General features: G+C 39.2%; 1 protein-coding gene across 1 annotated transcript; it reads left to right on the top strand.

Annotated features, from left to right (window-relative positions):
* The first annotated feature begins 1605 nt into the window (after positions 1-1605).
* On the top strand, positions 1606-2096 carry LOC141250266 (uncharacterized). The gene is made up of 2 exons (XM_073669904.1): positions 1606-1877; positions 1946-2096. Exons 1-2 carry the CDS (start codon positions 1606-1608, stop codon positions 2094-2096), a joined length of 423 nt encoding a protein of 140 aa, XP_073526005.1.
* Positions 2097-11787: the final 9691 nt, after the last annotated feature.

Here is an 11787-nt window from a genome sequence, read left to right as displayed (position 1 = left end):
TGATTCTTCTACAATTTTCACATTCTTCTTCGTCGCCTATTTTTTTCTACCAACTTTACATATGAACTAAGGCAGAGGGGTGTTTGTACGTACATGGTACTAGAATCCGTTTTTTTTTTGTCATAATTGTGACATAACAAAGCAAATTTAGTAGCACTGTTAAAAGACATTCCTACTGTTGGTTCTACAACAACTTCAATTTCATCATCTAGTTCAATGCTAGCTTCGGCTTCAGTTCCAACATCAACTTCAACATCATTATTGCTTGAATTCTCGACCTCTAAACTTATGTCAATAATCATTGGACTTATCCTTGTCATGAGACAAACGATCCCTATACTACTATGATTCCATAATTTCTCTTGCAAATTCATGTCAATAATACCAGTACAACATACACAATTTGGATCTCAAGGTGGAGCTAAATTCAAGCCCATAACACCAGTACATAATTTCTCTTGCAAATTCATGTCAATAACACCAGTACAACATACACGATTTGGATTTCAAGATGAAGCTGAATTCAAGTAAATAACACCAGTCCATATTTCTCTTGTAAAATTCAAATCAATAACACTAGTACAACATACACAATTTGGATTTCAAGTTGGAGCAAAATTCAAGTCAATAACACTAGTACATAATTTCTCTATCAAAATTGAAATCAATTTCTTCCTATAGCCATTTCTGTAATGCCCTTAATCGATGCTAGGTACCTTCAACTGAATTTAACAACCTCGTTCCTTCACTGCCCAGATTTGAACTTCGCACATCAATCCTTCGAAATTAGGAGTTCAACACCCGACACTTCAACTTTAACTGAATTCAACAGCCCGAACTTCAAGTTTATTTTCGACTCAATTCAACACCAAAATAGAGTTCACTGTCAGCGATTTCGCACACTCAGTCCTTTGAAATGAGGATCTCAAGGGCTTCCAAATTCGCCAATGATTCCAAGGGCTTCCAATTCACTTCTTCGATATTAGGATTTCAAGGACTTCCAACTCGCCAACAATTTCAATAACCCCACTTCGGTTGCCAACAATTTCAATAATCCCACTTCGGTTGATGAATTGAACAAAACTCGTCTCAATCAAGAATTTCCCGCCTTCAAACGATTTTTCCTCCTTGACTTTTTCCCTCCTCGTTTAGATTTTCTTTTCCTCTTTATTTTCCTCATTTTCCTTTATAATCTTTTTTGTCCTATCTTTATAAAATGGACTATTAATTTACACTTTTCCTTCCTTTTTAAGACTAGGAAACGTAATAGAGTATTATCAAGATTGTGTAGACGTTTCATATCTCTCTTTTGTTCTTAGTTACTTGGCGTCATTTACAATGTGATTGGATCAAACACAATAGAATAGGATATCTGTCTTCTTTTCATGCTACATCATGTATTTGATAAAGAAGACTGGATAGAGAGCTTAGACACTAATCCCTAAATTACAGCCCTTATGCTTCACACCACAACTCAGTACTGATTCCTATAGTGGTCCAGATTCTTCATTGGGATATTAAATCATCCATCACAACACAAGCACCGCTAATGTATACTCTATATATTTGGCGTTTTAACTCCGACCAGAAACAACCAGATCAACGATGGCAATGGCTTTGAAGGCAACATTGGGGATGAAGGTGACAGAGGAATGCAAGAAGTCATTCATGGAGATGAAGTGGAAGAAGGTGCACCGTTACATCGTCTTCAAGATCAATGCTGCTGAGGTCACCGTCGACAAGGTTGGCGCCCCCGGCGACAGCTACTCCGACCTCGCCGCCTCACTCCCCTTCGACGACTGCCGCTACGCCGTCTTTGACCTCGACTTCGTCACAGTCGACAACTGCCGCATCAGCAAGATCTTCTTCATCGCCTGGTAATCAATCAATTTTTATTTCCTAAATTCTGATCTGCATTTTTAAATATCGCCGGGTTTGAATTTAGGGCACCGACGGAGTCGACGATCAGAGCCAAGATGATGTACGCAACATCCAAGGATGGGATGAGGAGAGCGCTCGAAGGGATTCACTACGAGTTGCAGGCTACAGATCCAACCGAGATGGGATTTGATATCATCATGAACCGTGCTAACTAATTGACATTATATGACTGAATTGTAATCATAGAGCAGCTTTGTAATCCTTCGTTTCCTTTCCTTCCCCACAAGATCGAGGTGGAGATGAAAAAGAAATTCCAAGTTTCAACTAAATTAGTTATTGACAATGTCATACAACCTTCCTTTATTTACTTTGAACTGTCACGTTAACTGAGTAGATGGAAACTGGAAAAAGAATTGATTTACATAGTGCAGCCACAAAACTACAAACTGCAAATGCAAACGACATTCTTAACGTGAGTCGAAACTGGATCGGACGTTGTAGAAAGTATTGGAATTAAAAAAAAAATTATACTTTCCGAGCATATTTTCATTGGGTTTCGACCAACATCAGTATCGATGGTGCCAGGTAGGTAGTGTTGGTTATTATTTAACTAATTTGTAATGTAGTAATTAGTATAACTTGTAATCTGTGCCTTAGATAGAAGAGAAGTCCAAACAGTCCAGAATTGGAGTGCCGCCCGGGCCGGATGGAGGTGGGCCTGTTTGCTCTGCTACCTTGGGCCGCTATCTTGAAGCTGGGTTATTATTTGGCTGAGGTATATAAGCTTGGTTCTGTTTTTGACCTAGCTTTAACCTCATTCTTCTGCCGCTTACAACCCTACTCCTTGAGAGCGTTTTTCTGAGCGACCGGTGGAGAAGTTGTCTTCTCGTGTGAGTTCTTGTCCATTGTTGTTCAAGCATTGCATGTGCTTCCATAGTAGAGCCCAGCCGTTGGTGCGAAGCTCCGTTTGGTGGCAGATCTGAGGTCCTGTTCCGGTAGCGTTGAAGCGAAGAGCCTGCTCTTCAGCTCGTTTGGTGGCGCGCCGGTTTATGAAGGCTTAAGGGAGTTTCTTCTTCCTTGTTATCTTTCGTTTTGAACCCTATGTGGTTCTTAGGCCTTGATCTACTTGTGTACTGGTTTTACAGATTGTGTATCCCTCTTTTGAGAACCTTTTTTCATAGTAGATTGGCCTCCCTACCTTGAGGCCCGCAGATGTAGGATCTGAGTATCCGAACTGCATAACAAATCTGTGTTTGATCTTGTGATTGTTTGTGTTGGAAAGTTCGGGTATAACTTTAGGCTAGATCCACTCTTACATGTAGTGATTTTGTCATACAACTGTACGTACCGTTAACCTCGATTAATCATAGTCGGTTAACGGTACGGTTATTCAGTTAACCAAAATATCGTAACATAATACCACAAAATTTGTGTTTCATCTTCAATATATGCTCACAAAGCTCATCTAGAAAATCAGTTAAAGCATTGGAAGAATCTTCACATTAGGAGAATAGATGGTGCAGAAGTAGATGGTGACTGACGCTTTAATTCTTTGTTAACAATGGATACGGGAGGGAAAACAGATATGACATGCTCACATAATGTAACGAATGTAATACAAAAGAGAACGAATTGAGTACATGGAACTACAGACTGTGAAGGAAGATATTGCAATGTGCAAACTACGTGTTTTAGTTTTTAGTATTTGCAAATTAAAAAAAATAAATACTCAGTTATTGTTAAAACTTGGAGTATGTACGTATCTTTAAAAAAATGATGATTTGCATATAAGTTAAAATACTTATCTTTTGGAGATCACCATATTCTAAATTTTCTTCTAACATGGTAAAATCATATTTTGTTAATAATTTTAAAACTTTGTGGTAAAACTAATGTTGGATCGATGATCTTATCTTGTATAATCTCAAGCTAAACTCAAGTAGTTATAGAAGATATAAAGTTAGATTGCGGAATAGAGATTAGTTACAATTAAGCACAACTAATATGAATTAAAGATGCTTGGTTCGTGCAAATATTTACCAAGGTGAGAACCCTAGACTACTAGGTCCGGGATAAAGCTCACTATTAACTTGTATTATATTAAGAACAATTACAAAATCAAGCTACTCCTAGGTTTGTCCAACTCTCTCCCAAAATACAAGTATCGTTCATCTCATACAAGTAATCTCTCTCTATCAAGCTCCTAAGTATTTTAGGCTATAGCTTTGCTCGCAGGTACTTAAGCTCTATGTAGCTTTCCTCTAGCTTTCTGATAGGCAGCCTTTAATATAGAATTACACGTGGTCGTTAGTATCTATATCAAAGGATTTGGCACGTCTATAGCGTATATTACTGTGATCCAGACCAAGCGAAGTCAAGGCACTAAATACAAGGATTACGGGCATCCGAAGGAAACACAACCTAAGGGTACAAGCTGGAGCCGCACGCGTCAGTGACGCGACCACGTCGAGAGACGCGTGACCCCTCCACCTGGTCCGCAGAGGCGCGTGATCGCCTCCCAACACCGCGTAACTGCGCCATCCCACATGCGAAAAGTTCAAGTGTTTTCCCAAGAAGCGACCACGCCAACACACGTGCGACCGCCTATTTCGGGCCGAGAAACCACCGAAGCCTACTTCTGCTTGTTTCTACGCTTGGTCTTTGGACTTCCTTCATTTGTAGAGTTTGGGATAGAGTTAATTAGTTTAAGATTTTGTCATTAGAATAAATAGGGAGAGGTTTGTCTCGACCCTAATCATCCTATCTTTTATATATTTCATTTTACGTAGTTTTCTAGCAATGAGCCAAGAGTAGTCATCTTGTACTTTGTATGATTGGTTGAAGCCATTAGGATGATTCAATGTAAGTTTTCTAATCCTTTGGTTCTCAATAATATATCTCAATTGCTTTATTATGTTGCTTAAATTTCTCAATCGAATTGAATTTGCATTTTAGATTGATTACCTAGGTTGTTTAAGTCAATTTCATATAGCTAGGTTTAGGTTTATCCTAGTTTGAGAATATAACAATTAAAGTAGTAAAACAACTACGTGGACTAGTTGGACTTGCAAGTGTGTGGAGGATAATGATGCGTTGGTAGCCAAGTGACGCTACGCATTCCTATCTATTCTTGTGCTTAATGTTGCCTAGGAATTAGTCTTAATGGTTTTAGGGTTGGATTTGTAGGTAAGGGCTATTAGGGATAGTTAACTTAATTAGCTGTAAATGAACAAAGATTAGGGCAATTGAAAGATATATAGGCAGTAGAGAAGGAGAGAGAACCCGAAAAGAGAAATCAAGGATCATTGAATCAACTTAATAGGTGAATACCAATCATGTGTAGTGTTTTTTCCATTTTAGTCTTCATACAATCAATTAGTCATTAGCTAATTTCCCCCATTTGGTTACTTTTTGAATTGTTTAAATTGGTATCATAGGAATTGATCACTTTTTGGTTCCCTATGGAATTCGACCCATACTTGCCACTTTACTTTAGTAGAGTAGTAGTGGGGATTTATTACTTTGGCAAGGGTCTAACAACCTCTCTTTCACTTTCTCTCTAGCTTAATTGTTTTTCTCTCTTCATCTCGTGATGCTAAAAAATCTTGCCTAAAAAACACTCATATGCACGCCTTATATAGCAATTCTAACTTACAACCCTAAGCTAGTAATTCTATACTTGCATTGCATTGAAGACAACCACCCCAGCAATCCACGTGATCATCTTCACTCTTGAAATGCATCAACGCTCCATATCGCTTTGTCCTTCTTCAGCTTGATCATCTAGCTTCCACTTTTTCTTCACAAGCGCGATCATCTAGCTTTACAGCATCACTCGCTCGCTTAAAGCTAGACCATCCATCTTCTTATTTCTTCACTTCAACTCTAATTACATCTTGGTGAGATTCAGCTTTCCCCACTAGAACTTAAGCTAGACCCACAACGGTCACAACCAGTCCGCTTGTGTTCAAGCTACACCTAGAACTCCTCAAGTTATACCTGGTTATCTTAAAACACACAAAGGACATCAAATACTTGAGTTTGTTATCATAAACACAAGCACAAAGGTTTAGCTAGCTCATTCCAGTTCTAGCTCAAACCAACAATTTTCCCCTTTTTGATGATGACAAACTCATACACATGTAAGCATAAGATATTTCAAAGCGTACTCAGGTTAAGCTACAGATATGCAATTTAGCTAAATCAATACTACAAATATAACAAATCAGCTCAAATAATTTTGCTAAGAACACTTTAGCGAGTATACCTTTGTTCCCCCTTAGACCAAGCCGGTCTAAAATCACCCCCCTTAGTCGAATAAGGATATGTACATGTTTACTTCCTCCTTTTGACATCATTAAAAAATACAAGCTTAACTCATGCAAAGGGAACTAAAGTGAAAAGTACAATCAAGCTAACTCAATAATCATGCATGAAAAACAGTAGGCACAAAATAGTTAAAGTGTAACCAAGCATAAAGCGCAACCATATAGCAACAAAAAAGCACACTTTATAATAAGTCTTTACACCTTTGTAGCAGAACTCCTAAGGATTAGTAGTTAAACTTTCAAGCAAAAGAGGCAACAAAAGAAAAAACAAACACACAACTTCAACCCTAGTCATCACACTGTCGAGTGAGAGGCACCAAGTTCTGGAGAAGAATAATCATTTCATCATGCTGAGTTGTCATGAGCTCAAGCTGAGTTGTGATCCATGTAATCTTGCACTCCAATATAGACCACAGATCTTGAATAGAAAATACAACACGCTCCGAGGCAAGCGGGTCACTAGCAGCTGGTGTATGGACTTCTCTAGACTGGGTACGGGAAGAGGAGGAAGCTAGTGTCGATACTCTGGCAGGTATAGGCTTAATTACCAACTCATGAACCTTCTCAATCGTGAGGACCTCATCAAACGACATCTCCTTGAGTGGCTTGTACAACCCTTCAGCCGACAACATTCTGGTGATGACATACGGGAAGAGAAGATGAGAGCTAGTGTGAGCGCAACTTACAACCATATGAGAGAACATAATTTGGGTTGTATTGATGATTTCCCCATGCAGCACCTCAGCCATGATACAACATTCAACAATTGTCACCAAGTCCATGTTGTTGTTGCATGGAGTAATTTTCTTCATGATGAAACAATGGAGCAGTCGCGTGTAAGCTGATAGATGCCCGATTTTGAATACAACGGGTACTTTCTTGCCGAAGACGGTCTCCTTTATGGCTCTAGAATTGGATGGACAATTCTTTTTGTTAAGTAGCTCAAAGCCCACCAAGCTACCATCTGGGTTGAGCACTTGACCTATAGCCTTTGCAAGGTCCTTGACCTTGAATCTTTCACTCACACCATACGACCATTGGAAGTTACAAGAGATGGGTTCATCAATGGATGAGCTGCTGGTAAACTGCGCATAGAACTGCCTTACAAGGTCTAGACCGGCCTTGCTCACCTCCACCTCTAACTTATCCCAATTCTAAAGCTTAAGAGGATAAGAAAAGTGGCTACAGTTCAAAGCTACCTCAATCTCATGCAATGTATCTGGAGAGACGATGAATGGACTGAATATGTCATGCTTTGCAACGCTGGTTGGAATGGACGAGAACTCTGGATGCTCGACTGGTGTCGCTTTCTTCTGCTTCTTCGAGTGAGGCAGTTTCTCATTTGTAACCAGAACCATCACTGATGAGGGATCTACTTCATCATCTTCTGCTTCTTTGTATAGCTCGACTTCCTCCTCAAGCTTGTGTTTGCCCTTTTCTTCGAAGCACTCTTAGCACCCTTAATAGTTTGATGATGAACGGGGGCAAACTCATCATCCGCTTCCTCATCAAACGATGCAAATAGTAATTGAGATTGAGAAGGAGAGAAGAGAGGTAGATGGTCACCTGAAACTGACTTTTATGGTGTCACAAATAACTCTGATTTGACGTTGGCAAGACCGGACATGATGTTAGAGACTGTCGTTGTGACTGGATCATCTACAAGTACTGAATCATGACCTTCCTCTATCGCTTAATCTTCATCGAGGTCTTAGGAGTATCAAGTATCAAAGATAGTGTAGATTCTGTCGCCGGAGTCTTAGGAGTTGTGGGAGGTATATCTTGTGAAGCGGCCATCTTAGCAAGCCTTTCTCGATCGAGATATGCAATTTCTTGACTGTGTTGTGCCTTTGTTTCTGCTAGCTTAGCAAGCCTCTCTTTCTCCTATTCATCAACTATCCGTTGACGCTCTGCCTTATACTGAGCATAGAGCACATCTTTAGAAGGAAGACGGATTGGGGTTTCGTCGGCCATTCGGTCTTGTAGTGCTTTTGTATATTTAGGATTTGGAGGATTACGAATTTTGAGGATGGAGAGTGTTTAGACATGGAGCGAACTGTAGCTAGGGTAAGAGCGGAGTTTCCTGGAAATACATAGAGAGAGACTAAATGAACATGGTAAAAGTCTTGAGTGAATGCATACCTGTGTTCATATAGTTGAGCTCAATCTTCCTCTACAAGATCCACCACTATAACCGAACGGCTAGATTTCTGTAACGGCTCTAACTTGATTCTCTCAAATCTGCAACGGCGACAAAGACTCTTCTTTTCTGGATATACATTGAAACGGATACATGTAGCTTTTCTCATGATGCATTGTAACGGCTATGTGTGTGTGGCTTTTCTAGATCTATTTAGAGCTAAATTACTGAGCCACGTAGCTTTTCTGAATCTATTTAGAGCTAGATCATTGAGCTATATATTTAGACCATTACATCCTTGAGCCTCGAAACATTCCTTCTGTCTTAAGCAAACCTCAAAAGTTGCTTACCCAAACCAGCTAGGGCTGGGCATGGGTTGGGTTAACACGAAACCCGGACCGGACCAGACCAAAAAGACCGGACCGAAGTAGTTTCGGGTTGGTATTTATGAACTTCGGGTTTTTGGGATGGGATGGGATAGGTTGGGTTGGGTTGGGCCGGGTTCGGGTTCGGGTTCGGGTTCGGGTAGATCGATTTAAAAAATAGTAATTATAATTGTTGTATATCTTACCATATTTACATGTTTTGTATCATGTTGAGCATTTGTTATATGTGGGCTATTTAGTTGTTATTAACTTAAGTTGTTTTTAACATATTTTATGTATTTTGAATCATGTTGAACTTTAAAATATTATCATTTATATGCTTTTGACATTTTATTACTTGTTTAGCTTGCCTAATTGTAGGTCGTTCGAGTTTTTATAGGAAATTATTTGATTAGATGCATGATTTAAACCTTAAATAATGCATTAAATTTAAATTTAAAGCATTAAAAAATTGTTTTTTTTTAAATTGGGTGGTTCAGATTTTGCCCGGACCGGACCGGACTGAACCAAACCCGGACCAACCCAACCCAAAAATTTCTGGTCGAGTCTTCCATCCGGATTTTTTATTAGACTAGGGTTTTTGGGTTCGGTCCGGTCCGATCTCTGGTTCGTGCTCAGCCCTAAAACTAGCCACATACTGCCACCTCAGCTACTACTTATATAAGCATTTGATCATGCTAGAGATGTGAAGCGTGTGATTTGTGTGCCAAATATAACCATTTAGCATGAAAGAATTGCAGGAAAATGCACATTTCACATTGGGTACAATACACACTCACACTCATTTATATATATATATCAAGTATGTGCATATAAGGGATAGCTGGTCCTTTTTGTCACAAAAATGAACACTTTCACATGTAGAGTTTATATAGGGAGTTAGGAAGCATTACATTTAAGTCATCTAGGAATACTGTAGGAGTGGACCATTTCTATAGGCTTGTAATATGGTTAGAAGATGATCACCACTCTCTATTTGTGGAATAAGAAGAGAATGCACTGGGTAATGACTATACACTATAGCTTATATGAAATATACATCTCTATCTAGATTGGCATGTTGCAATAGATGATGCATGAATAACAAGAAAGCAAGAAGCACAATCTAACTAAACTTCCCAATGAAGATAAAGTTGTCAATTCATAGTCAAAGTTGAGAGAAACTTACAGAGCATAGCATGCCTCAACTAATGAAGAGATAAAAACCAGGCTGAAGCATAAGGCTTAGAAAGATATCCATGTTAAGTACCTTAGAGAGATATTTGTTGTTTTGCTCTTTTGAAAGTACACGATATAGCTCAGCGAGATAGATAGAGACCCACTGGGATGTTCCAGGGCCTTGCTTGAATAGTCTTGAGTCTCGCTTGAAATATAATATGTAGCTTTACCATAAATGAGTCTTGCGTGAACGAAGCAACACCTAGCTCACACAGATACACATCTATGAATATATAGGAGTGTAATAGATTTGTGTTGACATTTTAGCATGCTTCATTTCTTTTTGTTTCATCTCTGAAGGAGATGATTCTCCTCCCTTTGTTTGAAATGAGAGTAGCTTGATAGATTTTACGATGTAGCTCCTACTCTACATTTTAATCTGTAATAACAGTTAATCTTTGGGTTTCCAACAAAGAGATGGCGTCGAAGAAACACTAGCAGTAGCTATTCCTGAGTTAGACGGTAGAAAATTCATCATCACAACTCTAGGATTAGACTCATAATAGATATTATCATTTAGAGGAAGCACTTGATGAGGTTCACCTTTGGAAGGCATACCTCGTTGTTCTTTAGCTTGTTTTTTCTTGGATTTTGAAGGCCTAGTACGTACAAAAAAAATTTAGATGACCCGCTCTGGTCGAGCTTGCCTTCAGTAAGACTAGTTGATCGATCTTGCCCTTACCAGCATCAGTGTCAGCCATAGCTGGCTTATAGGGATTTTTCTTCAGCTCAATAAGCGCTCACGCTCATGCCTAGAATGTCCATTGTTACCATAGAAAGTGCAGTAATGGTTGTATCTCACATAACCATACTTTCCTTTTCCATGGTGAAATGGTTCCCTACGTGTGATGCTAGTAGGTTGAGTGGATGGAGATTATGCTTGTTTGATATACATTTTGTGTGCATTCTCTCCATGAAACCTTTGCTTCTCCTCGCTTGTTCCTTTCTCAAGAACTTTAACTTTTCTTTGTAAGTATTGATTCTCAGCTTTGCAATAGTGAAGTTCTTTATCTATCTTGACTAATTTGTCATGAAGCTCGCTAGCTATAGATGGAGTTGAATCGGACGAATCATGATTGGTGAAGCCCGAACCTGGTCGTGCTTTCACAAAAACTGTTTAGTTGACAGTTTTTTTTGCTTCAACATTCTCATCTAGATCATCTCGCTTGGTTTGGTTTTCATCAACCATGCTCGCTATAGTTGAGTCAGTGCTCTGAGCTATAGCTAGACCTTTTCCTTTACAAAGCTCACAAGGTTTGGTGAGAAGAGTTGGCTTTGTAGAAAATGTTTAGTGAGATCAACTGTTTGTTTCCTTAGATCATTTAGCTCTTCTTGTTGAGCTCTCGCTTTAGCTCTAAGAGCCTTGTAATATAAGATCAAATCATTTAAAATCTCAACAAGGTTTCGCTTAATAAGAAGTTCAAGGCTAAGAGATACTACCTCAATTTCCTCATCAGATTCGGAGTCTTCAGTGGCTACTAAGCACAGCTCTTGTGCTTCTCCAAAGTCTAGCTCGTCGTTTGAATCACCCCATAAAGTGACAAAGGCTTTTCTCGGTGGAGTTTCGGATGATCTTGGATCCACCTTAGCACTGGTACATGCTTTAGCCATGTGTCCCTTTCCTTGACAGTTATAGAAAACCACATCTTTGAGGTCGCATGGCTTGGATTGATCTCTTTGAAGGCCACCTTGTCTCTTAAAGAACTTCTTGACTAGTTTTGTCATCATTGCAACGTATCGATCTTCTTCATGGTCATCATCATCATTATCTTCCATCTTCTGAAGAACTCGACTGAGCTTAAGTGACATCCACTTGTTTTCCTTAGCGGTGAGC

This window comes from Phyllobates terribilis, unplaced genomic scaffold, assembly GCF_046119375.1.
Source record: "Phyllobates terribilis strain yellow unplaced genomic scaffold, ASM4611937v1 Scaffold_5503__1_contigs__length_51222, whole genome shotgun sequence".
Classification (NCBI taxonomy): domain Eukaryota; kingdom Metazoa; phylum Chordata; class Amphibia; order Anura; family Dendrobatidae; genus Phyllobates; species Phyllobates terribilis.
The sequence above is the reverse complement of the archived record's forward strand: the minus strand, read 5'-3'. Positions and strand labels throughout refer to the sequence as shown.

Coding starts and splice junctions, on each gene's coding strand:
- LOC141250266 (XM_073669904.1), top strand. CDS start 1,606: ATGGCAATGGCTTTGAAGGCAACATTGGGGATGAAGGTGACAGAGGAA. Junction 1,878..1,945: donor AAGATCTTCTTCATCGCCTG/GTAATCAATCAA, acceptor GTTTGAATTTAG/GGCACCGACGGAGTCGACGA.